General features: G+C 44.6%; 1 protein-coding gene across 4 annotated transcripts in view; it reads right to left on the bottom strand.

Moving 5' to 3' along the window:
* The window catches only part of LOC147022399 (solute carrier family 12 member 6-like), a 120,277-nt gene that overhangs the window by 81,511 nt on the left and 25,183 nt on the right, over positions 1-13,583 (bottom strand). Inside the window, exon 1 of one of the 4 annotated variants that reach the window (XM_085893259.1) lies at positions 353-586. The exons of 2 other annotated variants lie outside the window; for them this stretch is intronic. In XM_085893259.1, the coding sequence (XP_085749385.1) occupies positions 353-467 (115 nt within the window). In that variant the 5' untranslated portion in view covers positions 468-586. Of the gene's footprint in view, positions 1-352; positions 587-13,583 lie in introns of those variants that run through there. One more of the 4 variants, XM_085893258.1, reaches the window with a different exon arrangement.

Below are 13,583 nucleotides of genomic sequence, written 5' to 3' on the forward strand. Positions count from 1 at the left end.
GAGAGAGGAAGGGAAGACAGGCCGAAGTAGGTTAGGTGTAAGTGATAGGAGAAAACATGGGAGGGGGTGAGGGGTGAATAGTTGAAAAGGCAAGGAGTGGGGAAGGTAAGGGGTGTGGCGACTTCAGGCCTTTCAAGTACACAAAGAAGTTGCAACAAGAAACAAAGAAAGTTTTTGTTGTTTCAAGCTGAAGCAAGCAGCAACACGACAACAAAGTGCAACTTTGTAACCTTCAAGAAACTAGACTTGAGGCAGGTCGTGCTCCTCAAAACACACAATGCCCATAGTGAGAGCAGACGTTAAACTCTGAGCTGGCGAGCGGAAACACACCCCCAACTCTCCATAAACTCACCAACCGCCGGGGTGTCGTCCACCGGGGAACCATAGTTCACAAGCGTAATGCCTTCGATGTTGTCCATGGGAGATTCATTTTTATCATCAACCGGCACCACGGTGAATGTGGGCATTTTCCAAGAGTTCCTTATGCGGACAGTTTCTGAGGTAACAGCCCAACACTGGATCGTGGATCGCCACACCACTCCCACAACCTCCCCCAAAACCAGAACACGTGGGCAGTGTGCACCGCCTTGTCCAGGCCTGGGAAGCAGCATTCCCACATGATGACTTTTTCTTCCACTTTTGATCCTCAATGTCACCCTTCTACTTCTTCGACTGATTTGAATGGAAGTGCACATAGAAACTAGAAATATATACATATATATATATATATATATATATATATATATATATATATATATATATATATATATATATATATATATGTACATATACTTCTTTTTTTTATTTTACAGAAAATACCAACATGGGTGTCCGGCATTGTTCCAGCCCCTTCCCCTCCCTCATCCCACTCCAACCCCTCCCTCCAGACTCCCACCCCAACCCCTCTTTCTGAACTCCCACCCCCATCCCCCCCCTCCAGACTCCCACCCCAAACCCCTCTTTCTGAACTCCCACCTCAACCCCTCCCTCCAGACTCACACCCACCTACTCCAACCCCCACCCTGGACTCCTAAGCCACCCCTTCCCCTCCCTCTGGACTCCCACTCCCCCCACCCTCCACGACAGCCCCCGATTAGTGGAGGTTGGCTTTAGCACTTCCCACTCTCTGGGGACGTGTACAGTGCAAAAACGCAAGTTATCTCCACAGCCGACTTGTAATACCCTCTGCCACAACCACCGGGTGGCACTACACAATACACATTTACATGGAGAATTTTAATCGACCTTCACCACAAAACCCCCATGACTACAGATGAAACCAAGCAGTCCATGTTCACCAAGAGGTCGAACTGAGTCCATGTGCCAAGTTTGGTGGCAATTGGCCCAGTAGTTTGGGCGTGATTGGTGTTACATGCAGACACACAAACACACAGAAAATGACAGTTATTTCTTGGATATACATATTTATTTTTGCTTTCGGTTGATGAGGTTGGGATTATCCATTTTGACATAGAAATGGCACAGCCAAACAACAAAACTAACTAAACTCAACTCCACTAATTTGAATCAAGAAGGGCAAACATGCAGCAGGATCAGCCTCAGGCAACGTTTCGCTTGTGGTTCACAAGCTTTTTGAAGCCCCAAGAAATACAGCCTCGGCACGCAGCGGTTTTTATAGCCGGCTTGCAACTCAGTTGCTCGCAATTAATGCATTTAGGTCCATAGTTCATTGGAGAAAGCATGAAACAAAGTTTGCGTATCATGTATTTAGTCACGTCCCCCTTATTCTGCGAGCATAGTTCTTACCTCAATACCAATTCATTCGTTTGCATGTAGCACATCACTGTTGGTTTGCAAATTTCTGGAACATCACTGTGTGATAATATAGTGCTGCCTATAGGTTACAAGAGGAACTTAGAAAAGGTTCAGGGTTCCAGAGATAAATGGCTTGCCGAGTCAAAAGACACCGCGGAATCTTGAACGTCCAGCTGCTCAGGCTAGCAGGTGGGACACCCGTCTTGATGTCCATCTGAGGGATGGAAAACTTTGCGATGCATCACACCGTCTGTGAAGCACCAATCCCGACACTTTGTCGTAGGGCTGGGAATTGAACGCAGGCTGGACCCCTCAAAGGCAAGTGCGCTACCTCTCCACTATCCTGTCAGACTCCAGGTATGATCCAGCATTATCGTATCATCCAGCAAAAAAAATTGCACATTTTATTCATTTGTGTTCTCCATATTCTCAAAATAAAGGTTTGTTGAAGATTTGATGATGAAAAACTCAATGGTAAAAACGGTATGGCCTACCTACCAGTAGAGCGCATACCTCCGCTACACAATACCTGATCCATGAGAACATATCGGGCCCAATACATTTTTGAAATGGATATCGTGACCCAATACATTTTACATATACACGATATCGTGTTTGACCCCCATCTCTCAAAGGCAAAGAATCGCTTTTAAAATTAAAAAAAATTCTCGTATTTGGATCTTCACGAAAATCAAATAAATTTGTCCTTGTGACAAACCCAACATGTCCATCAAGTTTCGTCCGAATCCGTCCACAACGTTTTTGAGATATCGTGCTATATATTGTTTGAGCCCTATCTTTTCATCGTGAAGAATCACGATAAATATTATCGGACCTGGATTATGATTCTGATCTTCAGCAAAATGGAATTAATTTGTCCTTGTCACACGGGGTCCACGGAGGGGGGTCAGGGTCGCTCTGTCCTTCCTTGTAGAGGGCCAGCTGAGACACGTTCGCCACCTCGATGGCCCTCTGCTCAACCCTCGTGACAGCAAAGACCCCTTCGTCACAGCAACGTAGACCTCCTGTGACCACTCCTCGTAATCGCCCCTCGTAACCCCTTCATAACAGCAAAAACCCTTAAGAACCCCTCAGAACTCTCTCAACTCTCCAAGACCTCAAAAAGACCCTCCGAGACCTCAAAAAGACCACCTGCCTCAGAGAGAGTGCTCGGGAATTTATGGACCTCCCTCAGCGGGGAGGGGCCTTGGTGAATACACCTCACTGTCCGCCTCTGATTGGACAGGTCCTACGGCCCACCTTTCCGGGGTGGGGCCTTGGCCCCTGCCGGGAAACCCCAGTCACTCCTCCACACGGGCCCACACTCGACGAGTAAGAGTATCAACGCTGCAACGGCCCCTGCCGGGAAACCCCAGCCAGTCTTCCACGTGAGTTCATACTTGACGAGTAACAGTATCAATGTTGCACAGGCCGTCGTGCAAGAGTTACAACGTTAGTGGAAGTGGCAAGGAACGGCTGCAAGACCCTGCCTTGATGCTCATCACGTTTTTTTGACATCAAGGGCATCGTCCACTTCAAGTTTCTATGACAGGGTCAAACAGTGAATCAATACGTGTACAAGGAGATCCTCCAGTGCCTCATGAGATCAGTCCGGGATAAGAGGAGGGATCTGTGGGAGAACAATGCCTGGGTGCTCCACCATGAGCAGGGTGCCCCTGCTCACAATGCCCTGAGCATCCGACAGTTTCTGTCGGAGAGGAACGTGCCAACTCTGGAGCAACCCCCGTATTCGCCAGACTTGGCCCCTTGTGATTTTTTCCTATTTCCCAAGCTCAAGGGGGTGATCAAGAGGACCCGATTTCCTGATGTGGAGGCCATCAAAAGGGCCGTGACGACGGAGCTCCAGAGGATTCCAGAAGAAGCCTTCCGGGGATACATCGAAGCATGGAAGAAGAGGATGGACAAGTGTGTGAGACTGGAGGGAAACTATTTTGAAGGGGCCAAGCTGTGATTTCAATATATTTTTTGGAATAAAATTTCTGTGAAGTCAGTCCTGTTACTTTTTAGATGGACCTCGTTATATGTATGTATGTTCCCGAAATACAGCCAAAACGGTACACGATAGCGCAAAAATTTTAGGGCCATCTCACTCATCATTCTCCTGCGGTGTGCAGTATCAAGTTTCGTTCAAATCGGGCAACGAAAAAAATTATCAAAAAATCAATTCCCGATTCAATGAAGTACTCTTCGGGATTATTTGATCAATGCAAACAACCTCAGCAGTATAGTTCGCTGGAGCTATCTTTTGTTTTTTTCTTGAAATGTTTTTTTCATCAACTGCTATCAGCTGTCACAATGGGAACCCAACGGGTTCACGAGTCGTCTTGTATATCATACAAGTCATGTCACTGATTTTATTTACTCATGAACATAAATTTTACGCTTAAGTTATTTCTCTTTATTCCCTCCACCACCGAAGATGGATATCTCATCTATCTATAATTCCAGCAATCTCTGTGTCTGTCTGTTGGGTCGCCGAAATAGGTGATCCTTATTGTCAATAATTCTGTCTGTTTGTTTGTCATCAGCATAATTGGTAGTAAACGTGGGCGTATTTTGACCAAACTCGGGTGGTAGGTACATCTTATGACCTAGTGCTTTGGAAATTGTGATGGTTGCTCGGGATGCTTTGGTTCCCTAGAAACAACCGAAAAACCTTCAAAATCGGTACATTCACGCGAAATCAATTCCGAAAGCCATTATCCCACGTAGGGTTATGAAATTTGGCACGAATGATCTACAGGTGATGCTCTATCAGATATATTCCGGTTTTTGTGATATATGGAACACTTTACACGCAGCGCCCCCTACAATTAGGATATGCACGAAAATTGAAGGCCCCCTAGCGACCAGGTGAGTGCATCGATACGAATGAAACTTTGCAGGTTCATGGTACGCAATGAGTACTACAACTTTGCCTCAGGACATATTGACCGATTTTGCTTTGGTCAGGGGTCAAAGGTCAATTAGTGCAAAAATCGATAATATACGAGAGCTGGAGGTGCCTTCGCACCAAATGCTACTCCTCCGAGGGTTATGGTCGGATGGTCATGAAAATTCACACTAATCGTCTGGAATACATTGTGCACAAACGATCGAGCCGGATTTTCCATTTAGATCTTTGTTCACCCACAGCACCCCCTCGAACTTTGGGGATTTCCGATTTCAAACCGCATTTTCGGTACTTTTCATTCAAATGGATACCGAGTAGTTATCAGTAGATGGAACTGGATGAGATTTGATATGCATAATCTTCAGGTGATTCCCTATCCACTATATGGCATCCATTTTGCTCTATATCTTATAGTTTCCATGCTCGGCGACCCATCTCCGCCTACCGGCTTGTCTGTCTGTCTGTGACCGCTGTTTCTTGACAACCACTAGTCCGATCTAATTGAAACTTGCCAGGAATTTTGCTGGGGACCTGAGTATGTGCCTTTTCAAGGTTTTATATTAATCGGACAAGTGGTTCCCAAGTTATGGCCATTTATTTACCAAACCAATGACAGGACAAGGTGCTATGACATCACGATTGACGTCACAATTCTTCTTTTCTTTTTGCACGCACGTACGGCCATGCACGTACGGGCCCGCACTAGTATCTCAAAAAGTTATAGACGGAATCGGACGAGGCTAGTTGAGCAGGTTGGGTGTGTAACGAGGATGAGTAGATTCGATTTTGGTGAAGAATCGGAATAGATTCCTTTTGGAATCGAGACAGCAGTTCAGAACTGGAATTGATTCTCAAATTTTAAGAATCGCCCAAGCCTATCTAATATGACAATGATAACTGCTTGTTCCAATCTATACCTGGTCCTGATCCTTATGTATCATCTCCGTCTTTTACCAACCCCACAATATGAAATCATATCACCTTTTAACAAGTGGCTATAATCCAGATAGCTACAATTGTTCTCAGTTCGGAATTAACCTATGCTAACCCATGATGTGTCTTGGTCCACAGAATATGTGTTTGAAGCTGCAAAGATTCAGATGATCGGCCTGGATTGGACAGCCAGTGTAATTTTCCATAAAACTACCCCCGAACATCTGACATGCCCATAGAATCGACCAAGTATCAACGCTTTCTCAGTTTACAGGGATTTCATCGAAAATGTATACAAATCCAAGAACTTGAATGCTCTATCAGTGTATGTGGACTTTGGATCAGATGAAACACCAGAAAGCTTTCTCGCAAACAATGCCTCGCGGCATTGCTCTTGTCACCAGAGATTCAACAATTCCAAACTTGAGCAGGAAAAAAAGAGTAGAAAACGAAAACAGGAGGAAAGGTCAGGGGAGTCAGATGTCTGTTAATCTAAGAGGCAATTGACAATTAGTGGTAAAGTTGTCTGCATTTTCTGTGAAAAGGTCATCTCCATCAAGCTGCATGAGTTTTCAACATTCAGTGCTGGCCAGTCCTTGAGGCAGGTGGCAACTGAAATTCAGGACAAGCACATTCTTGCCAAACTGTTAGGTGGAGATTTGATTGCTTTGGAAAGTAAATATCATCTTCCATGTCTGCCACAGTACAATAATCACTGTCGAGCTCATTTATTACAATGCAGTACTACCCCAAACAGAGACGGGGAGAGAGAGCGAGAGAGCGAGAGAGCGAGAGAGCTAAAGCTAGAGCTTTTGCGGAACTCGTGTCCCATGTTGAGAATTCAGCTGATGATGGAACATGCCTTTTCAACTTGTCTGACCTCCATCAATTATACCAAAGTCAACTTAAAGGGCTTGGGAAAGACATCTCAGTCAATATGACTCGTTTCAAGACCAGGCTCCTTTACAGACGTGGGTTTACGAGAACAGTCGGATGGTAAGAACACCATTCTGGTATTTCTAGAGGGAATGCGGGAGATGCTTAAAAGTTCCTTCCTTGTACATAACAATGAATTGGACACTCTCCAATCTGCAAATGTTGCAAAAATTTGTAGAAAGGAGATGCTTATGGATGAACAGTTCACATTTTCTGGAAGCTTCCCGACAAAGTGTGAGCAAAATATTCTGCACAGCAACAAACTGCTCGCATCAATGATTCTCTATGGACCACCACTTGAAGAAGATACTGAAGATTTTCAAGCTTGTCTCACAATCTCTCATGTGTTGCTACACAAATGAAAGGAAAGGTCGAACGTGGAGCCTTTTTATAGTCGACACTCGAGAGGGGGAGAGAGAGGGTGAGAGGGAGGGTGAGAGGGAGGGTGAGAGGGAGGGTGAGAGGGAGGGTGAGAGGGAGGGTGAGAGGGAGGGTGAGAGGGAGGGTGAGAGGGAGGGTGAGAGGGAGGGTGAGAGGGAGAGAGCACCCTCCCTTCCCATTTATGTTGGTATGAAAATTCACGCCGTAACCAGACAAAAAAACCTGAGCATCTCATACAGCCGTGTTCTCGAGCTTGAAAAGCGGCTGGCTTTCTCCATGAGTGAGCAATTCAAGGCTGATGGTGTGATATGCTCATCAAACCTGAGAAAGGGACTCTTCACTGTTGAAACCCCAGATAACATTGACCATGACCCCTCAACCAACACAGTTTAGGGTTCATTTCATGGAAGTGGTATTAGTACAATGCAGTTCTCAACTCAGGACAACCCTGGCAGACACAGAAAAGGCCAATCCCTCCCCCCTGAGAGTAGAGCAATGACCAGGCCAGATCTTCTGGCATCGTTCAGCATCGTACCAGCCTGTGAATCTGAACAACTCAGTGACACAGCTCCCTGCAGTGAAACGGACATTTTACGATCGAACCCTGGAAGAAGCTAATGTCAAGGATGAGGCATGGGTCCAGCATGCCATGGAACTTCTTGAGATGTAAAAGTTAAAAGTCATGCTTTGTCTTGGGCTGGCTGCTACCATGCTTCGCTCCAGTCCCCACCCCCCACCACAACAGCCCTCCTTCCATTATTTGCCAAGAAGACAGACTCCTCAGCTATGATAAAGCATGCTATGGATGTCTGGAAATCCATCACAAATGTGTTCACATTTTCTGGAAGCTTCCCGACAAAGTGTGAGCAAAATATTCTGCACAGCAACAAACTGCTCGCATCAATGATTCTCTATGGACCACCACTTGAAGGAGATACTGAAGATTTTCAAGCTTGTCTCACAATCTCTCATGTGTTGCTACACAAATGAAAGGAAAGGTCGAACGTGGAGCCTTTTTATAGTCGACACTCGAGAGGGGGAGAGAGAGGGTGAGAGGGAGGGTGAGAGGGAGAGAGCACCCTCCCTTCCCATTTATGTTGGTATGAAAATTCACGCCGTAACCCGTTTGGCACTGAAACCCAGATTTGGTGCAATAAAAACATGCACAAATGGATACCAATTCAATAGTTTGATATCGATTTTTACAAGGTAATGGCATAAGTGACGTCATGATGACGTCATAACCATCAGATATTTTGCAGGAGGAAATTTTCAGAAACAAAAGCAGGGTTCAACATTTAAAACAAGCAGTCAAAGACTAGTACTTACGAAATCGTCAACTTGACCTCTGACCTTGTCTAATAAAAGCTGTCTCAAGAGAAGGTAGCGACACAAACCAGAGGTTTCTACGATGATTCTGCACCAAACCATCAAAAATCGTAACGTCGACCGAAGAAAAAATCTCCATTTCTCCACGCAATTATTTAATATTATTTTATCAAAGTCACAAAACCGTAATATTTGGCCATCCACCAACAATCTTTACATAATCCGACGGCTTAGCGAGTCAGGCATGCGATGATAACCTTTAATGGGATAAAAAAAATGACTTTTAAACACCATTTAATCGAAAATACCATCAGCGCGCACACACAAAACCTTTACGTGACTCAACGACGCGTCTGCTCGAGCGCGCTGCACCACGTGACGAGCCGTGACGCGGCGAGTGAAATATTTTTTATACAATCTTAAAACGTCTCCAAAACATCCGATTTTTACCAGAATTTCGACAACCACATGTTAAGCATCCTAAGCGATCGCAAAAACCGAAGACAAAATTAAAATCGAAGTTAAAACGAACTTGTAACGTCAACTGAAGCAAAAATACTCCATTTCTCCACATCAATTTATGGAATTATGTTTGACCTCACTGTGACCTTGACCTTTGACCGATTTTGACCAAAATATAATCAGCGCTAGCCATCACCCTTCTGAATCACGTGGTGTAATTTGACATTGGTAGCTTCTTCCGTTCTCAAGTTATCGTGCCTACAAACAAACACACAAACACAAACAAGCAGTCATCGACTGGTACTTCTGAAATAGTCAACTTGACCTGTGACCTTCTCTAATAAAAGCTGTCTCTAGAAAAGGTAGCGACACAAACCAGAAGTTTCTACGATGATTCTGTACCAAACCATCAAAAATCGTAACATCGACCGAAGCAAAACTCTCCATTTCTCCACGCAATTATTTAATATTATTTTATCAAAGCCACAAAACCGTAATATTCAGCCATCCACCAACAATCTTTACATAATCCAACGGCTTAGCAAGTCAGGCATGCGACGATAACCTTTATTGGGATAAAAAAAAAAATCACTTTTAAACACCATCTTTATCGAAAACACCGTCAGCGCGCACACGCAAAACCTTTACGTGACTCAACGACGTCTCTGCTCGAGCGCGCTGCACCACATGACGAGCCGTGACGCGGCGAGTGAAATATTTTTTTATACAATCTTAAAACGTCTCCAAAACATCCAATTTTTACCAGAATTTCGACAACCGAGTTTTAAGTGTCCTAAGCAATCGCAAAAACCGAAGACAAAATTAAAATCGAAGTTAAAACGAACTCGTAACGTCGACCGAAGCAAAAATACTCCATTTCTCCACATTAATTTACAGAATTATGTTTGACCTCACTGTAACCTTGACCTTCGACCGATTTTGACGAAATTCTAATCAGCGCTAGCCATCACCCTCCTGAATCACGTGGTGTAATTTGACATTGGTAGCTTCTACTGTTCTCGAGTTATCGTGCCTACAAACAAACACACAAACACACACACACAAAAAAACAAACACACAAACAGAGGATGGAAGTCATCAATATACTTACGAAATGTTTAGATTTCGTAAGTAAAAAAAAATACAAATCCCAGACATGTGCCGATATTACGACAATTTGAATAGCATTTGTGAGGATGATGGTGAGGCCCAAAAGTTCAAGAGACTGAACTTGCAGACAAACTTCGAGCAATGAACGATTATTTTAAGATGTTCTGCAATACAAGCTGAACGTCAACCTTCCAGCATTCCATCCAACGTACATAAACAAGTGAACCATTCAGCAACAGCAATCTGACCACGGCTATAGTAACTTCATTCAAATCCTCAGCATAGAGGCTCCTTTGAAGAATAAATTCAATTCCAAAAGATATACTGGAAGTACTATCAAAAAGTTTACCAGGTTTGCAAGGTGCGTGGAACTCACTTTACAAGCTGTGCATAACAATTCAGTCTGCACCAACAATATACTGCATTCATCGTGCAGCAACAAGCAACTCAAAATTGTTTTTCATGAAATTATGAAGAGGGAAAGGGGTTGGACTTTTGCCATAATAATAATAATAATGATGATAATAAAATCCATGTTGGGGTACATGTGAAATAGGCATCCACATATACACATCCACACACACTTCCCCTTTGGGAATAAGCTCGGCTAATAATAAGGCTCAATGACTGCATACGAAAATTAGAAGGGCACTTAGTGGAGTGCATACCTCTGCTAGGCTGAACAGTTCACGTTTTGTGTCCAACTGACAGGCCTGATCTGTTCCCAGGTCTGAATCAAAATCGAATCGGCTTGTTCTTGTCATCGACCCAACTCATCCACCAACTTGTCGTAACTTATTGAAATATCATGTGATGTATCGTTCGTTTTTGGCCCCGTCTATCTCTCAATGGTAAAGAATCGCTTAAAAATAAAATAAAATAAAATTATCGTATCAGGATCCGGCTCAGGCTCCAGATTTTTACCAAAATCGAATCAATTCGTCTTTGTCAAACACCCAACTTTTTAAGATATTGTGATGTATATATACAATTTATATATATAGTTTTTATTAACCCCATCTCTCAATGATGAACAATCACTTTAAAATTCCAGTGTATCATTGGATCCGCATCCAAATCTTCAGCAAAATCTTATCAATTCATCCTGGTCACACACCCAACCCATACAACAAATTTTGTCTGAATCTGTGGATAAATTTTTGAAATTTCCTGCTTACAGACAAACAGACAGGGTGAACACATAACCTCTGTCCAGAGGTAAAAGAAAATACAATTTTTTTTAAAAAACCTGACTGGAGCAAAGCAAAACATCTATGCAAACCATGATTGTAAGCCTCATGTTGGTTAAACAGTTAAGTTGGCTGGTTGAAGATCATAGGGTGTTGAATTTATGCCTGGTGTTGGCTTAATGCTTAGGGTGGCAGGCTTGGGATCATAGTGTACCAAGTTCAAATCCCGCTCTTCTGTTGAATTAATACTAGGTGGGGTTAACTCGGCCTGTCATCCTTCCGAGGTCGGCAAAATGAGTGCCAGCATGCTGGTATACTGTGTCAGAGTAGCGACCCGTCCAGGATTGTGCCCAATAGCATCAGAGACTGCTTAGGCAGCAGCAACACTGCACAGAGTATGGTCCCAATGGATGGATGGATGGTCTTGAGTTTAAGCCCCTGCCACGCCGTTACATAACACCAGGTGGATTGACTGAGCTGCCCATACATCAGAGGTCGATAAAACAAGTACCAGCTTAATGGAAACAGGGGGCACTACATCAGCGGCACAGCTGAGATCCCAGCAATAATGGCACCAGCAGCCACAAGCTGCAAAACAAAATCATAGTAAAAACGGATCGTAGAGCAACCACAAAGTGGTATCGAAGCAGCAGATGCAGCTGGGGCAGTCGTCGAGCTAATTGCCGAAGACGTGGTTAAAACACTTGATGAGTGTTGGAATTGTGGAGTGTCGATCCACGGGCAATTTCATTTGCTGAGAGGAAGGCGCCGTCTAGACTACAGGCACAATTATAGATAATCACGTTGCAACATGAGATTGCAAGAGTTTGACGTTTGACGAGCCGTCACTAAAATAAATAATCTTCGTCAAGAATGGAAAGACCCTTAGTTTGAAGGCAAGCTTCAATAGCACACACAAAGAACGACCCTGTCTCCAGAATCACAAGTGAATCAATGGAAATTCAATCTCATTGATCACCTCCTTTTACCCATAACACTGCCATCTCCCCACCAAAAGTGGTTACAATACCATTGTCATGCATTTCATTCTTCAGTTCGCAAACTTGTTCTTCATTAGCACAAATTCAGTGCCTTAAGAACCTCCTTTTATAACCAAAGTACCTCACAACGACACGTGAACGTGAACAGAACAGATTCACTCAACATCCCTCCCAAAGGATGATAAGCTTCACCAAGCTGCGACAACAACTAACAAAGCTTCAGGAAGTTTTACTTACATTTGACAGCATGAAGAATCAGATATACAAAATGAGCACGTGACTAAAAATGTGTTCTATTAAACAGGTTTGGAAATATATATATATATATATATATATATATATATATATATATATATATATATATATATATATATATATATATATATAGTGTTACGGCTGTGGAAATTCGCAAACTACCATTCAGGGCCCGTAGGTGAGATATCTCTCAGTACATGTGTAGTTAGCCCCAAACCCGTTGTATAAAGGGATTTTATGTGATTCATTCGGGCTGCGACGCTTTGAGATAGCCGTTTTTCTGTTCTATCTTTATTTTGAACCAACCACGTCTCAACCGCCATCACACAACAACCACCACACCAGCCATCGTCACCAACTGCAACCACACTCCAACCCTCAGACAACAACGCCAACAGCCACGACCTTTACCTTCACAACTCAATCCCGCAAACAACGCATTACCGCCATTCCCAAACGGCACCATAACCATCAACCCTCACCACCGAAAACCCTCCACCACCTTCACCTCTCCTTCTACAGCCATTCCCGCACCACCTGTGAACACTGAGCGTCGGGCCCGTTTGGCGAATGGTGCCGAACATACCAAGCCGCGAGCGCAAATAGCGGCCTTTCCGAGGGAGAATTCGGATCAAGAACGCTACACGCCCACTTCCCCTCCGTCCAATTAGCAAGCGTGGAGCGGCTTGGCCCCGCCTCCAGGCGAGTCTGTGTGAAATCGATACATGCAAATTCTAGAATCAGGGGAGGTTCACGCCCACTTTTCCTCCGTCCAATTTGTGAGCTAGGCTCCGCCCCCAAGGTCATCCTGATCCGGATATTTTCATATTGTTTTCTCCTGCCGGCCTATAAAACGGCGAGCGCAAGGCGAATTAAGTCAGTCGAGTCGGGTGAAGAGTGAGTCGAGTCATCGGTGTGGTAGAGAGTCGAGTCGGGTGGAGAGTGAGTCGAGTCAGGTGGCAAAGTGAACGGTGTGTCTTCGAGTTGGGTTCTGGAGTCGGCTGAGAAGAGTTGCGGGAAGAGGCAAAGGAGCTTGGGTCCTACGTGAGAAGGACGGCGGTCGGCGACGAGGCCGCGGTGTGGGATCGCTCGTCGCGGGACCCAAGCCAGCCAGCCATTCTCCTCCCCCAGGGCATCAACAATTCCCCCTTTCCCCCCGCGCTGAGATAGTGCAAAAAGGGGGCCCCGTTCCCAGCCCACTCCAAACGTCGTGCCAACGAGACCCGCCAAGGAGCACGGACTCGGGGCACAGCCACGCGGACACATCTGCGGCTCGTCCGCCAACACGTCACGAGG

The sequence above is a fragment of the Eptatretus burgeri genome, chromosome 8, assembly GCF_056783735.1.
Source record: "Eptatretus burgeri isolate ZD-2024b chromosome 8, Ebu_testis_v1, whole genome shotgun sequence".
In the NCBI taxonomy this organism is placed as follows: Eukaryota; Metazoa; Chordata; class Myxini; order Myxiniformes; family Myxinidae; genus Eptatretus; species Eptatretus burgeri.